At 39.7% G+C, this 20,609-nt stretch overlaps 1 protein-coding gene across 1 annotated transcript in view; it reads right to left on the bottom strand.

The window, feature by feature from the left end:
* The window catches only part of ENTPD5 (ectonucleoside triphosphate diphosphohydrolase 5 (inactive)), a 58,599-nt gene that overhangs the window by 24,260 nt on the left and 13,730 nt on the right, over positions 1-20,609 (bottom strand). The window contains exons 6-7 of the mRNA XM_068104629.2: positions 5,137-5,172; positions 4,886-4,974 (exon numbers count right to left, since the gene is read on the bottom strand). Coding sequence (XP_067960730.1) covers positions 4,886-4,974; positions 5,137-5,172 — 125 coding nt within the window. The remainder of the gene's footprint in view (positions 1-4,885; positions 4,975-5,136; positions 5,173-20,609) is intronic.

Raw genomic sequence — 20,609 nt, forward strand, 5'->3', positions numbered from 1 at the left:
ATCTCAAGCCACAACGAACTGCAAAGAAGGACATATTCAGGAGATGATGAGATTCATTGAAGAGAAGGGGTCCCCTCTGTCTCTAGACGCTTCCAAAACACTACAAAACTTTGTGACAAAAGAGGTTATGTCCGATGATATAAAACTGACATGCTCAATGCCTTTTCAAAAGGAAAAGAGAAGTACCTGAAATTCAGAAAGGAAAGGTTTGTCACCAAGACTGAACGAATAAGCAGTACCATTCACCGCACAAACTTGAAGACGATGAAAACTCTTCGAAAGAAGCCACAGAAGACTACCAAGACGACAGTGAAGGAGATGAACATCGCTGAGAGAAACATAGAAATAGCTCGGGAGCGTGGCCTCACCACTGATGATCTCTTAAAGTACGATGTTGTTCCCTCCCCAGTGTTGTTTGATGATGCAGGAATGATGACTAAACCAGCAAAGAGCCAGCTACTGAAGGAGTTGGAGACGCACCTAAAACCGGAAGAATTTACATATAGTCATTGGAAAGACGCATCATTTGTAGTTGACATCATGGCCACAATCCGAAAGGTTAATGTTACGAAACTCTCCAAATTCAATGACCTTCTATAAAATTTCATGTCATTTTCGGCCATATATCATCGGTTTGGGCGGACTGTTTTTTTGACATCTTTGACATGTATTCTGATGACCCATCAGTGAAGGACAGCGAGAGGAAAAGGCGAAGTGACACTTTACCCATCGAATATACTTCAATAGAGCCATCAACACCACTACCTAAGGATATGAACACATTCTGGCCTTCCAACAACAACAAACTTCTCCTTGAAAAACTGATCTACAGCCATGTTCGTTCAAATATTGCAAATACCGGTCAGTACCCAACTGTACTCGGACAGGTGACCAGAGAGAACGAGGATTGGAAATGTATGAAAATGCACAACGGAGATGAGAGCGCACTGGTACACCTTCAATCCACATTTGAAGAGGCGGATCTTCGCATACTCCTTCATGTTTTGGATGCGCTCAAAGAAGGACACAAAATATGTGTTGTCATCTTCAATGATACTGATGTAGTTGTTGCCTTGCTCCACCACATGCCTGTCTTTCTCCAACATGACCTAGAGGAGCTGTGGGTACGAGCTGGAGTTGGAGATAGCACTCGGTATGTGCCCCTTCATACCTTGTTCGAGCGCATCGGATGTCAACTCTGTGCTGTTCTTCCTGCCGTACACAGTCTTACAGGATGTGATATCACTAGCAAAGTTGGGACCAAGAAAGCCGCCTTGAATGCCGAGCCAGAAAAGTTATTGAAGCACTTTGGAGGGTTGCCGACCCTTTCTCAGCCTTTGATCAAGAATGCAGAATCCTACTTGGTCAAAGTACTGAAACCAAAAAGCGATGCGAAGAAATTTTCGAACTTGCGTGCGGAGATCTTCCATCATGTCAAAGGGAGTTCTCATCACAACCTGCCACCAACCAGCCAAGGTCTCCTGCCACATATGAAGCGTAGCTTTTTCAATGCCTACAATATCATGCATGCTTTGGAGCTTCATCAAGATTCTGAAAATGTGATCGCACTTAAGCCAGAGGATTGTGGTTATACGCATGACAAGGAACAGCTGATACCTGAGACAACGTGGAAAACTCTAGAATCACATTGGACAGTTGTCTGTTCATGCACTAAGTGTGCCAGGTCAACATGCCCCTGTAGGACCGCCATAGTCAAATGTGTAAATTTTTGTCATTGCAAAAAGGCTTCCCCTGATGCCTGCAAGAATCCTGTCGCTTGATAAAGAGTACATGTATTGAAGTTGCACGGGTGGTAAATGGTGGTAATTGACAGCACGCGCTTCCTTGTTATGACAGTTATATTGGGTTTGTGGACATGTTATGATTTTAATTCATGAATCCTTAAGCTATGTAAGTGTAATAGTTTTGCTTAAGCTGAATTTTGAGCGAAATTTAGTCAACATCATTGCCAGGAGGTGTTTGGCGGCCATTTTGAAATTATGCAAATTAGGTATATTCAAAAGGGGTTGATTATGGTTCCAATGAATAGCTTGCTATCAAAAACCCATACATGGACACCAAAATCAGCCGAATATCACACTTACTTCTAAAGTTAGACCAATTTAACCAATTTTGGTTTATACCGCTTTTTGGGGTAGGGGTAACCTTTGTTAACATTTGACCCCACTGTCACTATACAATATAATGAATCATAAATATGATGCATGGAATTATTAAAGGGCTTCATAAGGAAGCTTCTGACAAATTTTGGTTGCTTTATCTACATAATTGGGTGTATGAGAGGTGATCGGATTTTGAGCGCCTTTCAAACTGAAAGTGATTTTTGGAGAAAAAGAAGCTAAATGACGTGTTTTTTTTCCTAAAAAAGACAGTTTATAGTATTGAACCATGCTAAAAATGTGTTAGTTATGTCTAAACATGATAAATAAATGTTACATTTGAATCTAAAGCTGCCTACTCTTGAATTATTCCATGAAAACTGAATTTTGCTATTTCGGCTAATTGGCCTCAAGTCATAATCACGTATTGGGGTGTGCAGAAAAAACGTACTTGATCTGGGAGTGTTACCCAGATTTTTTCCAAGGGTCTCAACATATAGAACAGGAAAATCAAAAGTTTTGCCGTAGAAGAGAGATGTACACAAGCAACCCCCCAGAGCCTATACTATAGAGCATTCATTTCTGGTCACACAGATATAAAAGCTATTGATTAAATCAGTGAACATGTTCCAATATTTTAGTAAAATAAATTTACTACACTGAGTCGGTGTTATAGAGCAATGGACTGAAGCAACGAGCGATCAAAACTGCACAGTTTAAACCTGCAAACACTTTTCAAAGGTTTGTAGGTTGAGTTGAAGTGAGAGTCATACAAAGGCCTCTAGATTGTAGGTTGATTCCCACAAAGGCTTACAATAATGGGACAAAAAGTCATACTAGTATTAAATTCCTGGTTTATCAGATATATTCATATGCACAAATGGCATGCAGCATAATATGTAATTAAAACTATATTGTCATTACAGACCAACGCTGCACTATACATGGCTGAAAGGTTGGACACACGACTTTGCTATTCGGTCAGGGTGGTGTTATTAACGCATCCTTTTCGTTTAAAGTGACACTGGGAACTTGTATTCAACCATGAAAGCATGGCTGGCAGGAGAGCCGAAATGTATGCACACTCGCCTTGGGGTTGTCTAACCTAGGTTCGAATCTTGACTGAGCTATAAAATGTCATTCTGGTGTTTGGTATGCAAGGTGATGCATTACTGTGCGTGACATCCATCAGACGGATGTGTCCTGTTTGCTAGCATTGGTTGGTGGATGTGAAAGATCCCTCGGTGTCTTTCATGAAAAAGAGGGCAGTTGTCACCGGAACCTTGAACAAATTACAAATTATCACTCAAATGTGCAGGTGCACTACATCTGCGGCACAGCCGCGCTTGAGTCATGATGCAACTATCCAGCTGAATTCAGAATTAAATCCCAGTCCAACATGCATTCATAAACAACCCAGGAAAGTGTAACAATTACAGTAAAACCCAAATCAAACTCTTACATCGGGGTCATTCTATACCAACTCAACCAGAAAAGGGGCAATTTGTTGCCCGACCCTCGAAGATTTTGCTAGAAAGTTTCACCTGGGCATTTTAGGGCATGCGGTGTAAAAAAATGCAAGTCATTCTTTAAAAAAAAATTCCCCTTCAACCTGTGACCGGGTAAAGGCCAACCTAAATTTAAATAGTGGCTTTGACCAGAAAACTCACCCTGGGATAAAATTAGATGCTACCATCATGTAGCACCTCATTCTACACAAAATGCATCTAGAACTTTTGATAAAAAAACTCCCTGGAGCTCGAAACTCACTTTTGGAAAGTTGGCAGACAAGGAGTTAGTGACGAGTTATATTTGAACTTCAGCCCAACCCTTTACCCTGCAGAGGATGAAGATCTTAAAATGTTAGTAATGCAGTAAAAACCTTTGGGATCAGTCTTCCAAATTTTGTGAAACAATTTTGGTTTAAAGTCCTCACACTGGTCATTTACCTGCTAAACGGTTGGACTGAAGCTAAACGGTTTTCAGGTCCGCTGAGTTAAAGAAATACTTGTCATTAATTATTTTTTATTACCCTGTTGACCTCTGACCTGGCAAAGGGCAACATAAAGTGAAAAAGTTGCCTTGACCAGAACAAATTCACCCTGGGCTCGACCCAGATGCTACATTCATGTATAGCACCTCACTTGACTGATGATGAATGAACAGAGCTTTCGAAAAATAAACATCAGTCAGTGGTTAAAAACCCTGGCCAAGTCATACGAAAGACATTTACTTTTCTAGTAAAATCTGAGAGGGTCAGGTAATGGCTTTGGTTGAGTTGGAATGGAATGACCCATTGGTATAAAGAGGTACAATGCCCAGCCCAGCCATTCGCAGTTTCAATGCCCAGCCATTCACAGTTTTGCAATTGGCGGCATTTGCCAGAAATGTATCCCTTGCGAATAGCAGGGTCCGACTGTATATGCGTATATCTGTTTTTGCATGCATATATATATATAATTTTAATTTTATTTTATTTTTTATAGAAGCAGAAATGTTGGCTGATTTCCTCGTAGTAGATGGCAGATGACCTTGAGCAAATGAAAAGGTTGAATTATGTGCTTACCTTTAAGAAATACTGTTGTATTTTAAAATCCATGAAACCCACATTTTGAATTTGCTAATACTTATCGTCGTCCCCCACCCTCTCCTATATGGTTGATATCCACGATAAGTATATGTGGAATTAGAAACTCTTCCATGACCATAAAGAAGATCATTATAGACAAAAATACCATAAGAAAAGATCTGTGCATTTAATTTACCTCTTTGTGTGGAATAAAGGTGATCTGTGTCGACCCACCCCCAAGGTCAAGAATCCCCATCATCTGATTCTGTACTGAGCGTAAAGTCCCTGCAAAGTATGTACCACAAGCACATGCGCTCACCAGAAACCTCAATAAAATGACGAATGTGAAGAACTTGCTTTTATATGTGAATGGTCGATGTGTATGAGAGAAGGTAAACATAGCATTAACAGACATACAACCGTTATCTGAGGTGCTGTTGCGCTTACCTTTAAGAAAATTAATTGTCATCCAGGAAAAAATGCCTGTTAAAACAAAACCAAACCAAACATGATTTAATCCTTTATCATTTTGTGCCTTTTACTTTTACAAATCCAATTTGCATTATTAATCTCTATGCTTGGATGGAGATGTAAAGTGCATACATAATTGGTCAAATAATTTGGGCCCATCAACACATGGGGAAAAGAAGTTGGAATGTTTATCCCCCGCCCCGCCACCCTTTCCACTCCTCCCAAATCCTTAGTCCTTGCACAGAGCACTGTCAGCTAATGACTGCACAGAAAAAAGAATCACTCAAAAGTTTATCGTTTACAATTCCACTTATTCATTGCAAAGGGATGAAAAGTCAGGGCATGTAAATGTGGAAAACATGACAGCAAAAGGCCGAAGTTGTAATTTAATAAATAAACGACATGGTAGTGAAACAGCAGGTTGTCCAAAAAAAGTAAAAACAAAAATAAAAAGACTAGCCCAAAGCCTTTTGGAATTGTCAAGGTTTCAAAATTATTTTCAATCAAAATAACTCCTATAATGTAATCCCCAAATTTAACATTGGTTCAGCTGTTTGCTGGTAGTGCAGACTGTACGCAATGTATTCAAATTTTTTTTTTTTTTTTTTTTTGCTCAGTGGTTGTCTGAGTTGTCAGCTCAGTGGTTGTCTTTGTGTCATCTAACAGACCTGTATTGTGTCTCATGTATTCGTCTGTATGTTGTCTGTGCATGTGGTGGTGGTGTGTGCGTCTGTCTGTGTCTGTGTGTGTGTGTGTGTGTGTGTGTGTGTGTGTGTGTGTGTGTGTGTGTGTGTGAAAGTTAAAAGATAAGTGAAAGATAAAAGATTACGTGCATTACTTACAAAAGGACCAAATTATAGAGAAAATAAAAGAATAAACTGGAATAAAGCAATGGAACTTACAATGATGGGACTGGGCGAATGGATGAAAGAACAAATTGATAAACATAAAGTACCAAACACACAAATGGCTTTATGGTTGGAGGAGGTAGAGAAACATGTGAAAAGGAGAGTTGTTGATTTGAAAAGAAAAGTTCGAATCAATAATCCAACGGCAATTTTAAACAATCCAGAGACACGTGATTGCTTAAGGCAGCTTCAAACACAATATGTTATTGTTCCAATTGACAAAGCAAATAATAATATTGCATTTGTATGTAAAACATTCTACATTCAAACACTTTTGGAAGAATTGGGCTTAGGCACGGGAATTTCAAAGACCTACAAAATAAGTAACGATAACAAAACAGACTTGATACAACACCATACAAATCACTCAACGGTGAGAAGACTGCTAGTTCCGGATAAACACCATAAATTACCATTCATTTACTGGATCCCAAAAATGCACAAACACCCTTGTAAGATGAGGTTCATCATCGCAAGTAGAGAATGTAGTTTGAAACCTTTGTCGGGCAGTATTACAGCGGCAATGAAACTAATCTATAAATGCTTAAAAAACTACCATGAAAAAGTGAAGTTTTATTCTGGTATTAAGAAATTCTGGATCATTGACAATTCCAAACCGGTAATCGACAGTATCCACAACATTAACAACGAGGGTAAAGCAAAATGTCTTTCAACCTTTGATTTTTCCACATTGTACACAAACATTCCACATGACAAGCCAGTAACCGCATTGGACAGAGCAATAGATAAAGCATTTGCAGGAGGTAATAGAGTACACATTAATGTATATCAAAACAGAGCACACTGGTCTGTAAAGGATAATCAATATTCATGCAGTTTTTCAAAAAGTAAACTCAAAGAAAGTATTCGATTTCTGCTAAACAACAGTTTCTTTACATTTGGCAACAAGATACTCCAGCAGACAGGGGGCATACCCATGGGTTCAGTTCCAGCCCCTTTCTTTGCAAATTTGTTTCTGCACATGTACGAGTTTGATTGGGTCCAGAACATGTGCAGGAATAAATTACCAACTACATGAAGATGCGGAAACATCTTCAGGTTCATTGATGATTTGTTGGCAATTAATGATGGATTTATATTTGAGCAGCTTCATGATGATATATATCCAAAAGAACTTGAATTAAAAAAGGAAAACCAAACTTTCACTTCAGTTTCCTTTTTAGAATTACAAATTGATATCCATAATAATAAATTTCACACCAAATTATTTGATAAACGAGATGCATTTCCATTCCACATTGTCCGAATGCCTTTCTTAGACAGCAACATTCCCAAAAAGCTATTTTATGGTAAGGTTGCCGGTGAAATAATTAGAACTGTAAGAGCAACCACACACAGCTTTGAACTGGTCAATAAATTACAACAACTAGTCAGACGTATGTTTGTACAGGGGGCTGCAGTTGGTAGATTAAAACAAGTTTTCTTTAATATCACAAAAAGGCACCAAATCGAATTAGTAAAATACAATACGAATATTAAAAATATTATTCATGAGATCTTTATGTAAATACAGTACAATATAATAATTAAATATACTACAAATCAATGTTGCTAGGAATCAGTGGTTGCTATGATACGGCAGCATGCAAAAAACCGTTATAAATGACAGTTTGAGCATTCGAAGTACAGTTTGATAGAAAGGTAGGTGGTGTGGTCATGTTGGTTGGTAGATTGATGTATTTAAGGGTAAGATGTGAATGATTTAATGATATTATCATATTATCGAGTGTGTAAGGAAAGTTATAAATATATGATAACACATTAAATCCTATTGCGAGTAAAGTTGGAATAAGTGATGTTGCATTGATGGGTTGATTGACTGTCTGGACGCAACTGAGGTTGTGGATCTACTGATGTACCATCTATTGATATGGATCCATGATCGAGGTTGTGGATCCGCCGTTTGGAGAGGTCCTGGGCTGAAAGGATCGAAACCTCAAGGAAGAACGGTGCCCAGCTGATGATCCGCGCAGTCGGGAAACTAGTCAATTGCTTACAGGTTAAGGTTCTTGCTTTAGGTGGAGAAACTATGTTTGAGGTTTCCAATTTAAATAAAGTTGAATATGGGATGTTGTAAAATTAACATCATTTACAACAATCGTTTAAATTATTTATATTTAAGTTTAGGAACAACCGATACTGTACAATTAATTGTGTGTGTGCGTGTGTGTGTGTGTGTGTGTGTGTGTGTGTGTGTGTGTGTGTGTGTGTGTGTGTGTGTGTGAATAAAAGAGAGAGATAGAATTTTGAGGAACAGAAATGAAAACATGAGATGTGTGTGTCAGCTACACTATGAGCTTTAAGATCCCATTCAAAAATAAGCAAACTGGGGTTAATCTCCTCTTGAGTTTGCATAAGGTATGTAACAGCGTTTCAGTGGCATATCTATCTATATTATAAAAGGCAATGTCTGTTTGTGGTGTCATTAGGTATACAAATCCGTATGCGCCTACTTCGAGGTCTTAATGGTGCACAACTAGGAGTAGTTTTATATGAGGAATCCAATGGCAGTCTTTAAAGTTACTGAAATCGCACCCCCGAAGCTTGAACTAAAAAAAAAAAAACCCAAAAAGGCAGGACCACGAAATATTTGACCTTTCTAGAAGGGTCAAATTTATTTACCCTTTTTCTATTGGACAATTTAAATACTCTCCGCCTCCCTAAGGTATCCGCCCCTCCTAATCCTATATAAGCCATGGCATTACTTCAACATTCATTTTAATTGCGAACATTTTCGCCAGGTTTCTTCATTATTATTATTATTATTCCTATTTCTCCGATTTATTCCTATTTTTTTATTCCGATTTATTCCTACCTTCGAAAATCTCCGATTTATTCCTATTTTATAAGTAAAGCAAACGTTTTGCATAAAAAACGAGCGTTTTCCCCACCTCTTCCCATTATCAAACGAAAAGCGACAGTTTTCCCTACTACAGTGCCACCCAAAAAGCGGCCAAATTTCGGAAAGTCGCCTGCAGCCCTCCATATGCAGACACGAAGAGAAGCACGGACAGATGCGGAACATCAGCAGAAACTTCAAACCCTGGCACGCAGGTGATCAGCTCTTATAGACCAAGAGACACTCGAGGAAAGACAGTCACGACTCCAAGAAAACGCTGCCAGACGAAGAACTGAAAGGCAGCAGGAAGCACGAGAACAGAGGCAGTCTCACCTCCAAGAACAGGTCTTCGGACAGTCAACTCGACGGCAGGAGGAAACTCCAGATGAACGTCAGACAAGGCGTCAAAGAGATAGGACAAGTCATGCTGAGGTAAGATCTCGAACACTCACTACGCAACAGTGGTACCAAGGTGCTTTCAACTATGATCCAAGCCATGATTATGCATCACACGAATTAGTGACCATTGGTTCCATGTCTACGATTCTCGGTCGTACTGCCCACTTCCAGGAGGTCGTACTGCCCATTCTGCATTCAAGCTTCCGGTAGACCTAGCCATCAATGATGCCACTGTTTGCAGGATTACCAAAACTTTTGGAGCTGGTCAAGTTCTAAAGAGATGTCACATAATTGTTTGGGATGAATGCACAATGGCCCCTAAAAGAGCATTAGAGGCACTCGACAGAACATTGCAAGATTTGTGTAATTGCAAGGCCCCAATGGGAGGAGTCACTGTTCTACTGTCAGGTGACTTTCGGCAGACATTGCCTGTAATTCTTAGGGGAACCAGAGCTGATGAAATCCGTGCTTGCCTGAAGTCATCATTCTTGTGGCACCATGTCAAGACCATGACCCTGTCAACAAACATGAGCACGTCTTTTTGGTGATCAGCTTTCTGCTCAGTTTGCTCAGAATCTGCTACAGCTTGGAGAAGGGCGAGTAACTGTACTTGCTGATGGTACCATAAATCCAGCTGCGATCAGTACTGTGGTCATTTCAGTCAATGATTTGTAGTAACCCTAAATTAGCCATATATTAGCCAATCTGTGAAAAAATTTAAAAGAAGCTAGTTTCAACTGATTTTGGTGGGTATGGGTATGGACAACTTCCAAAAAAAAGGAAGGAGGGATAGGGGTTGGGGAAACCTTTTTATTAGAGGTCAAAGGTCATTGACCTCTGCCTAAATCATATAAAATTGTATTTCAGCAACAAAATATGGTATATAGATGATCTTGGTGTCAAAATGCACAGGATTACGAAAGAAGATGACATAAGATAATTATTGACCCTTGGGACCAAATCCTGACCTCTGAAAATGAGGTCAAAGGTCAAAAAAGCTGTTTTATCACTAAAATGTCATATTTATAACAGGAAAATTACCATATTATATAAAAATGAGCAAAAAAAAAACCGAAGAGGTTAATTTCAACTTACGTGGTGGATATGGGGGTTATTATTTATTCCAAGAGCAGAGGGGGAGGGGGAAATTACCTTTCTTGGGATCAAATGTCATTGACCCTAGACTAAAACACTATATATTGCATGAATGAAGTCTTTGTTTTGTCTTTGTTTCAGGAGTGATTACTGAGAAAACCTAGCTAGCCTACATGTACCTTGACTACCCCAGTGCAGTGAGATGTCCCAAAAGTTCCCTGAGGCCTTTGGAACAATACTGTAAAATAACAAAATTACCAGGATGGATATATGTGAAATATGTAGTGAGGACTTTTCAGAAGCAGGAAAGCTACAGAGGTTGTACAGAAAGGGATATGAGAATCTAATAGAGCAGTGTAGACTTATCAACAACTCTTCATTATTGGAGCGATTGGAACAAAAATGGAGTAGCAACACTCCTATGACAGTCCATCGTAGATGCCGAACCCTTTTCATGCAAAAGGAGCCAGATGTTGAGGAGCAAGAGCATGCACCAAGACCAAAGCGACAAAAGGTGTCTCAAGCAGTAAATGATGACAAAGTTGATGGTAAGATAAAGTAATTCTTTACTTGATTCATGTAAATTTCATTAAGATTCCAAGGCCATACCTGTTTTATGTTATTTTGTTTGAATTTTGAATGTTTGAAGTTAGTATGGTGATTTACATGGGATGGCAACTAACTTTGTCCATGTTTTCATGTAATGTTTTCAGGCCAGGGTTCTATTCGATTTCCATACAGTGAAAGATGTTTCATTTGCAATGAGGACATCCATTTTGATGAAAGACATCCTGATAGACAGCAGACCATACATCGAGCATCAACTATGACGCTAAAGAAATCACTTCTGAGAATCGCAAGTGAAAGAAAAGATAGTCTTGGAATGGCTGTGAAAGGACACTTGGAAGGAATGGCAGATCTTGTAGCGGAAGAGGCTGTCTATCATAATAAATGCTACTGTTCCATGTACAATGTTCCAGGACAATGCAATGTAAGTATATTAATACAATATACATACATGTACATATTTGTTAAGTTCCTTGTAATATGGGGTACTGCGGAATAGTAAAGTATGTCACAATGTGAAATACATTCAAATATTCACATTTCAAAAGAGGCATTCAACAGTTGGTCAAGGCTTATAAGCGGGTCATGGGTCATTTTGAAATAAACGCAGTCCTACACACATTTAAACAATTCATTTTGAAGAAAATTCGTTTGATGAAACAAGCTAGTTTTTTGTACGTTCGTCCTTGCAGTTTCTTCATACTGTTAATATCTTTTTCCTTCTCCATTGCACTATTTATTTATAATTATTTAATAAAATGACGTACTTTGTTTCTTTTCAATCTATCATGACAATGAATGTTTCTATTTTTCTTCAGAAACCAGGCAGGCCTGTACATAGTTGCAAGGAAAATGCCTTCCACCAGCTTTGCGGATGGCTTGACAGTGAAATGGAGAGTGGTGTGTATACAGTAGGTCAACTGCATGAACAGATGAAGACAATAGTAGGTGATGACATTCCAGTTTATCATGAGAGATACTTCAAAGAAGCACTTGAAAGGTACTATGGTGATAGTATATTCATTACTAATCAAGAACGTAGGAAGGATGTTGTCTGCTTTAGAAGCTGTACAGCAAGCATCATCCGAGACTACCATGAGATGAAAACTGATGATGAAGACGCAAAGAAAAGAGCCATCATCAAAACAGCGGGTTCATTCATTATCAATGACATCAAGTGCCTTAATTTCAGCAAAGATGACTTTCCTTCACTCAAAGAAATGACATCAATGTATGAGCTGCCAGATTCTCTTGAACTGATGTTAACATGCTTAATGCCTCATTCATCCGTTCGACGAAATGTTGCAGGGCAGAATATCATATCTTCACAACACCCAAGATCATCTAAGATGCCTTTCCAGCTTGGTATGAGCTTATATCTTGATCACAAGTTTGGTTCAGATAAGCTGATTGATGTCATGCACAGGCTGGGCATATGTGAAAGTCAAAAAGAGACCGTGAACTACAAGTACACGTACATTGACTCGACTAATAACACAAATGCAGCATCAATGGCAGTCCTTGAGAATCAGCTTGAGCAACACATCGGTGACAACATGGATCATGATTTGATTACATTAGATGGAAAGTCAGGTTTTCATGCCATGGGGCAGATCAAAGTTACCACTCCAGAAAATGCCAATCAAATTGAAGTTGATGAGAATAGGAAGTTGCAGAGAAAGCCAATCGTGAAGAGTGATACTCTGTCAAATATGGAAGGTCTGCAAAACTACGTGCCTCAACGAACGAATGCCCTACTGGACACAAAACTCATTAAGTATGAAGAGCTTCAGCACAAAATACCAGAAAGATCCATTCGTACAGATGCATCTGTCATAGACTGGTACCATGGATGGGTAGAAGGAAGAACCGTTCATCCCAACTTCATGGGGTTCATGCATCAGAAATACAACGGACTAGCATTGAAATCTTCTATTGAGTTTCTGCGAATCATCAATGCGAATCCTAATGACATGCAGACAATATACACCACCATCATGAGAGCTATCAAAGGAACATACAAATCCCCAGCAATAATAACCTTTGATTTGCCTCTGTTCATCAAGGCATCTCAAATTGTTAAGGATCAGAAGTTAGAAGTTGTTGTGAGACTTGGAGGATTTCACTTCCTGAAGAGTTACCTTGGCTGCATTGGCTACATCATGGAAGGCAGTGGTTTGGCAGAAGCCATGCAAGTCATCTATGGACCTAATACAGTCCAGTACATCCTGTCCAGTACATTATGGACCTAATACAGCATGTGGAGTGTGCTGTGGGCATTGCGACAATGGAACAGATAGCATAGATGCAGAAGAAGAAATTGGTAGCGATGAAGAGGAAACAGACTGAGTATTATTAATTTGTTGTTGCCAATAGATACTGTAAGTTCTAAGTTGTGAGTAGTATTCTGCAAATTGTTGATTATAAATTCACATATACTTTACATACACAAACTATTTCACACTAATGAACTTTACCCCCCCCCCCCCTGCTTATTTTGACCATTAACCTCGTATTTTGGTGGTGAAGAATCCATTTCATATTTAGTTTGTATCTTGGTATAATTCTGTTACTGTTACCAATATGATATTTGATATGATATTTTGGTGATAAGACGTCTATTTTTGACCTTTGACCTCATTTTCGGAGGTCAGTAATTGGTTCCATGGGTCAGTCATTATTCTATGTCATCTTCTTTCGTAATCCTGTGCATTTTGACACCAAGATCATCTATATACCATATTTTGTTGCTGAAATACAATTTTATATGATTTAGGCAGAGGTCAATGACCTTTGACCTCTAATAAAAAGGTTTCCCCAACCCCTATCCCTCCTTACTTTTTTTTGGTAGTTGTCCATACCCATACCTACCCAAATCAGTTGAAATTAGCTTCTTTTAAATTTTTTCACAGATGAACCTTAAGTTAGGGATACTAGGAAAGGTGTTCCCAAACTTACAGCACCATTATCAAAATCACAAATGGTTGTGCGAGAGGGCAATTCTGGCACCAAAAAACGCCACAGTCAATGCAGTAAACGAGCAGCTCTTGCAAGCAATACCTAGCATCAGAGACATACATACAAATCAGAGACATACTCACGTACATACAAATCTGTTGACACTGTTGTTGATCAATCTGAAGTTGTAAATTACCCCACTGAATTTCTTAATTCGCTAGAACCACCTGGCCTGCCTCCTCATCGGCTTGAACTTAAAGTAGGAACACCAATAATGCTGCTACGCAATTTGGATCAGCCTCAACTGTGCAATGGCACAAGACTTGTGGTCAATAAATGAATGCCCCATGTTATTGAGGCCACTATTCTCACTAGTAGTGGCAAAGGTGAGGGCGTCTTCATTCCTCGCATTCCTCTCATACCATCTGACCTACCCTTTCAGTTCAAGAGACTTCAGTTTCCTGTCAGGGTCAGTTTCGCCATGTCTATCAACAAATCACAAGGGCAAACATTAACAGTGGCAGGATTGCATCTGGAAGAGTCTTGCTTTTCTCATGGTCAGCTATATGTAGGCTGTTCCAGAGTTGGAAGTCCCTGCAATCTTTTTGTTTACACTCCAACTGCAACGACTCACAACATCGTCTATACTGAAGTGCTGAAGTGAAATTGCCCGTCATAAGTGGGGCTAAATTATCCAAAATGTCCTATAGATATATAGGTCAATTGCGAAATAAGCTATGACTAATAAGCAGTTGCGGTCCATCAGTGGTGGTGCTATTAGAGTGTGGCTGGACTGCGAGTCTGGCAAGCTCTTAGTTCTAAAAAAAAGGTCACAATACTCGATGACGGTATCGTGTCAAGGCGGGTGCACCTCGCCATAAAGGTGCCAAATGCCTATAGGAGTAAACCTGGAATAAAAAATCCGAGTGGCTGTTGGGAACCCACTCATAACCCAAATTCCCATGAAACCTCCCGAGCTAAGCCAGGTACTTCTGCTAGTATCTAAATAAATCCATATTCCATATTTGATACATGCATTCCATGGTGGGCTGGCCAAAAGGTACACACATTCGCCTCTGAGCTGTGTAGCCTGGGTTTGAATCCCGACAGGACTGAACAACTGCCAGTCCATTATCCGGTCAGGAAAATAGACCAGCGCCCAGTGGCCGCATAGACCCCTGAAAGCCCGAGGGCCCGGAAATTCATCCTGGCTATTTTCTGGCAAACAAAAACAAAAACCTATGTTTCGATGTTATTACACAGCTACAAGCACAAACGGAACAGCGATATTGCTTTTCTCCAGTGTATGTTCCAATACTAGTACATGCAAGTGCTATAATCTCAAATGGAGCATTAATACAACCTTTACACAGTTTTATATCTGTTGTTGTTCACAGTGTGTTCTCATGATATTAAACTATTAAAGGAATGTCTATAATCACCAACAGAGCACTGACATGGCTTTTCTCCAGTGTGCTCTCTTATGATAATCTATATTATATAAATAATATAATATAATAAACAATGATTTGGCCTTTCTTCAGTGTACAGTGCCTTCAGAAAGTATTCACTCCCCTTGACTTTTTCACATTTTGTGTTACAGCCTGAATTTAAAATGGATTAAATTGAGATTATTTTGTCAATGAGCTACATATAATACCCCACGATGTCAAAAGTGGCATTTTTTTTTGAAACGTTTACAAAACATTTAAAAATGAAAATCTGAAATATCTAGAGTCAATCGGTATTCAACCCCTTTGCTATGACTTTTGAATTTATCATGGATTCATGGATAGGTGGACACTTCAGGAGAGGGCACTGATTGTGGAGCTGTACTGAGACGGATGTAGTGTTGTATGTGCACAGAGTGAATTCCGAAGAGCACGTGGTGTGAGAATAGCACCACAAGTCAAAACCATAAGGAGATAGGTGACAGCATTCCTACAGACTGGTTAAGTGGCAGATGCAAAAAGGTCAGGCCGTCCAAGATCAGTGAGAACTGCAACAAGCATCGTGTTGTCCAGGAAGACGTCATGCTCTCCCTGAAAAAGGATCATGTCACCCAATCAAACAGGGATCCCATGAACTGCAGCCCTCTGAGACTTCACTGTGACAGATTATGAAAAAGGACAATGGGTGTTCTTTGAGGCTACCTGAAGGGCAGGATGTACCGTACAAGACGCAGGGTAGTGAGAAATTTACATTCCCCTCCATCTGTTCTATTTTCATCACAATTACAACTCACTATCTGCTTAAATGTAAGGAATTATCCTCTGGAACTAACCAGGTCAATCATTCTCTGGAAATCCTGTCCTTCATCATTCTGCATATCTTCCCTGTAATGGTGAAGCAGGGTATATAAATGCTTGTTGCTCCATGTGTCTTGATGTCTTTGGTCATATGAGTAGGCCTTTGGGTCAAATAACTGCATTTCATCCAGGATGCCCATCTGTGGGAAGCGTTCCTGCAGATTCTGTACTTGCATTGACTTGTACATTCATAAATGAGGTCTTAATTAAAAGTTTGAATCCATAACTTCCAAGTGAAAAACAAATTCTACAAACTTCAGAAAATTAATTAAAAATACAAAACTAGAATATCTTGGTTGGACAAGGTTGGCTGGTTGCAAGCCGCTAGGCCAGTCCGCATCCCAGACGATCCACCCGACCCAGGGCGCCATGTGCACAGCCCCCCCACCCAACTAAAACTGCCGCACACTCTGAAGCCATTGCACAAATCCCAATCCCACCTCACCCTCCCACACCCCCAACAGACAGAGCTCCACAGGAGGAGGTCCGCCAAACCCGTCCCGCCCCTCCCCCGACCACAGGAAGTAACCGCATTAAACCATATTTAACATTGCAATTTTCATCAACATATTAAGAGTTTGAGGTGATGTCATGAATATTATGAATACTAATTGGCATCAGGTAGAGATACGAGAAAAGTCACCTCGAGACAGGAACTCTGCTTGGAGTATGGTATAAAACAGATGTATGAAACTCCTGACGACACCATCATTAATAAACATCGGGAAGTGGACAGGTCACTACCTAAGGGCAGATTATCCTGAGAGTTATTGTACAATGATGATTTAGGATTGAATGCTGAAAGTGAAAAATAATCAAAAAAGGTTTCAGAAATGGAAAAGTGGATATAAGGAAAGTTTTATAAATCACTACTAATAAAACTAAGGTTATGGTGAGGAAAAAAGGAAAGAAAGCAGACAGTGGCCATGTTCAATATGCAGAAAAAGAGTTCGAAGGAATTTATTTAAATGTAGTCAGTGTAATAGATAGTGCAGTAGTATCACAGAACATTTGGTAACAAAACGGGACGTTCACAAAACAAAAGTCAACGTAAAAACGTTAACGAAAGCGTTGTAAAAGATTTGATGAACAATCATTTAATAAAAAGTAAAATAAAAGAAGAAGATCCTGAGCTCAGAATTATATATAGAAAAGGTCAAAAGTTTGTTCCCTTGGAGACATCATATAGGCATCAGGAGGAGCAGAATTAGCAGTTAGATTGAGAATAAAGTCGGCTTGGAATCAGTGGAAACAACTAGATGGTAGCATATATTATATTACCTGTAAAAGTTAAGATTTTAGTAAACCTGTTTCAGAGCGGTATTGATTTAGCCTGGTGTTGGCTTAGCGGTTAGGGTGCTGGCTTGGGATCCTAGGATCCTAAGTTTGAATCCCGGTCGATCGTTGAATTAACGCCAGGGGGGTTGACTCAGCCTTTCATCCTTCCAAGGTCGGCAAATTGAGTACCAGCTCGCTGGGATGAATGTGCCGGTGTGTGCCCTGATTTAGAATAGGTACACCGTATCCCAGCATGTCGTAAGAGGCGACTAAATGGTTGGCGTCAGGAAGGGCATCCGGCCATAAAAACATTGCCTCAAAAAGGGAACCATGATGACCGTCATGGGGCCCACAAGGCTAACCCCCGCTCTAGCAGGGAAAATGGCCTTAAAAAGGGATTTTTTTTTTAAGAGCGGTATTGATTTATAGAAGCAAAATGTGAGCACTGCAGTTTGAAGATGTAAAAACAATAGGAAGAACAGAGATGAGAATGAAATAATGGATGAATGGATTATTTCGGAAAAAAAAAAAAATCAGTTCATAAATCAGGAAGAGATGAACATTCAATACTAATGAAGAATAACTTAGGAAGAGAAGTCTTGGTTGGTAGGGTCATGTGCAATGAAGGTAAGAAGATGAAGCTGTAAAGAAAGCAATAAAGCTCATGGTGGAAGGAAGAAAGCCAAGAGGACAACCTAAAAAGTTATGAATTTAAAATGTCAAGAAAGACATGGAATGTTTGGGTTATGTATGAAAAATGACACAATGGATATGTCCGTATGGAGGAATGCCATCATTTAACCAACACCTGAAACAAGAATGACCGCATTGTGGTCAAAGCTGCAGCACAAAATATTTATTTTTTTTGCCTCCTCTATCCCCACAACTCCCTCATCCTTGCTGTTAAAGGTATTAAACAATTCATTTCCAAGGGTTTCACGGTTTGGTTCAATATCAATTACAAGTCTGGCAGATAGCTGGGTTTGGTTACAGGCAATTGGCACACCTACTCCGTACAGAAGCGGCAGGAAGCGTCATGTTATTATCCTCTCTGGGGTATATACATTACAGTAGATCTAGGCAAGAACATCAGGGGTTATAAGTGTTGAGTTAACATGTTTCTGGTAACGTGCTCGCCAAGTGGCTTAAGCATTCAAGCAAGCACTCTATTAGAAATGGTTGATAAGGAATGGCTGGCTTGGCAAGCTCTGGCTAACTGCTTAGTAACTGAACACACAGGGATTTCTTGTCTTTCAGGTTTGTGCTATTTCGGGCAATGAAAAAAAAAATTATTCACGGCTCAGCTTACTTTTTTTATATTTTTATGTTGGAGGCTCCAGGCATGGATGGCAAAGCCCTCATTGAGGCCAGGCCTTAAATAAAAGAGAAGAGAAGTGTATGATGAAAAGTGTACATGGTGTTTGCCTGCAAGAAAGAGAGGTTGAAGCTAGCCCGGTAGCTGCAGCCCGGTAACATTCTCTAATCTGTCTCATTAACCTTGTACTGTGTCTGTCCAGTGTTCCCATGTGAATGAATGAGATTAGATAGAGCCGTGTCTGTCCTGTGTTACCATGTGAATGAATAAGATTAGATAGATAAGATTCATTCGATTTCGACATTGTGATTGATATTTATTTTATATCTGTTGCTTCAGTTTTGTCTTGTGTGTATCTCTGTATCTCTCTCTATATATATATATATATATCTCTCCGTGTCTCTCTCTCTCTGTGTGTCTCTGTGTGTGTGTCTGTGTCTGTCTGTCTGTCTGTCAGTCTCTCTCTCTCTCTCTCTCTCTCTCTCTCTCTCTCTCTCTCTCTCTCTCTCTCTCTCTCTCTCTCTCTCAACCTTTTGCACTTGTATGTGGTCATTAGTGTTACAGGACTGTGTGATTAAGTGCGATTGAATAGACTTTAAATATCCAGTTATGAGCCGATTGACAAACGCGCATTTAATGCACATATTGGGCCGTTCCAAAATTACGTAACGCTATTTTTTTAGGGAGACACGTACGAGGTTGATTAAACCTTCCTAATAATTTAATACTCGACTCAAATAAAGCCAATGGAAATCTGTCGCAACAAAGCCAGACAGTGTATAATCAGCAGAGGCCTGCAGGCCTGTGTTAGGCCCACCAGAAAACAAGATGGTGGGCATATAATTTTGTCTCGGTACTATGGTGGGTGGAGTTAAGCGACAGATGTGGGTGTAGTGTAGCAGCTGTCCGACCAATGGGTGCACATTTAAAAAAATCGACCCACAACAAGAACCCCAACAACAACAACGCAGAGCTCTTGTAGACCTGTGACATGCCGCAGGTAAAAAGAGGAAAGTGGTCATAAAATATTTGGTGTTCTTTGTAACGCAAGTCTCAAGCACTCCATTACATTCATACAAGACTACACCTCTTCCAGTGGATGATCAAGGAAATAGATGGGTTCGTTTGACGATCATTTCTGAATGATATGGTGAGACTGAGATTTTCCAGGATTGAAGAGCATGTTCCATTTATCAGACTTTTATCTGAGTCTTATTAGATTTATGTTAGACACACTCAGACACTTATTAGATTTATGTTGCATTTATCATTTCCTGATCAGCACAGATTGGATTAGGGGTGGGGGCAAATAATACCAGACCACTACAACTTCATTTTGAATAGTCATCAAAAAGGTAGCGAGGGTTTTTCAGAAGCAGATATGCTCTCTACCTGTGGCAGAGAAAGATGCCTTCACTCTTGGATTTCTTACTTCTTTCATGTACACAGTCAATGTGTTGGAATAAATGAAACCCTCTTCTCCCCTATCCCAGTGGAGGCTGGAGTTTCCAAAGGCAGTGTTTTTGGACCAGTCCTATTCCTCATCTATATTAATGACCTCCACGTTTCTCGAGAAAATCCCTCTTTTCCTTTTCACAGAGGATTCCGCATTTTGTCGTATTGTACCCCAACCCTGCATCCCTGTGCTAGGCAGAGAGCAGCTCTCTCTTTCTCTCTCTCTCTACTGATATGGAAATGATTAGACTCTGGTCTGATAAATAGAACACATCGTCAATCTTGGGAAATCTCAGTCTCACCCT

This window comes from Myxine glutinosa, chromosome 9 (genome assembly GCF_964187855.1).
Source record: "Myxine glutinosa chromosome 9, kmMyxGlut1.1, whole genome shotgun sequence".
In the NCBI taxonomy this organism is placed as follows: Eukaryota; Metazoa; Chordata; class Myxini; order Myxiniformes; family Myxinidae; genus Myxine; species Myxine glutinosa.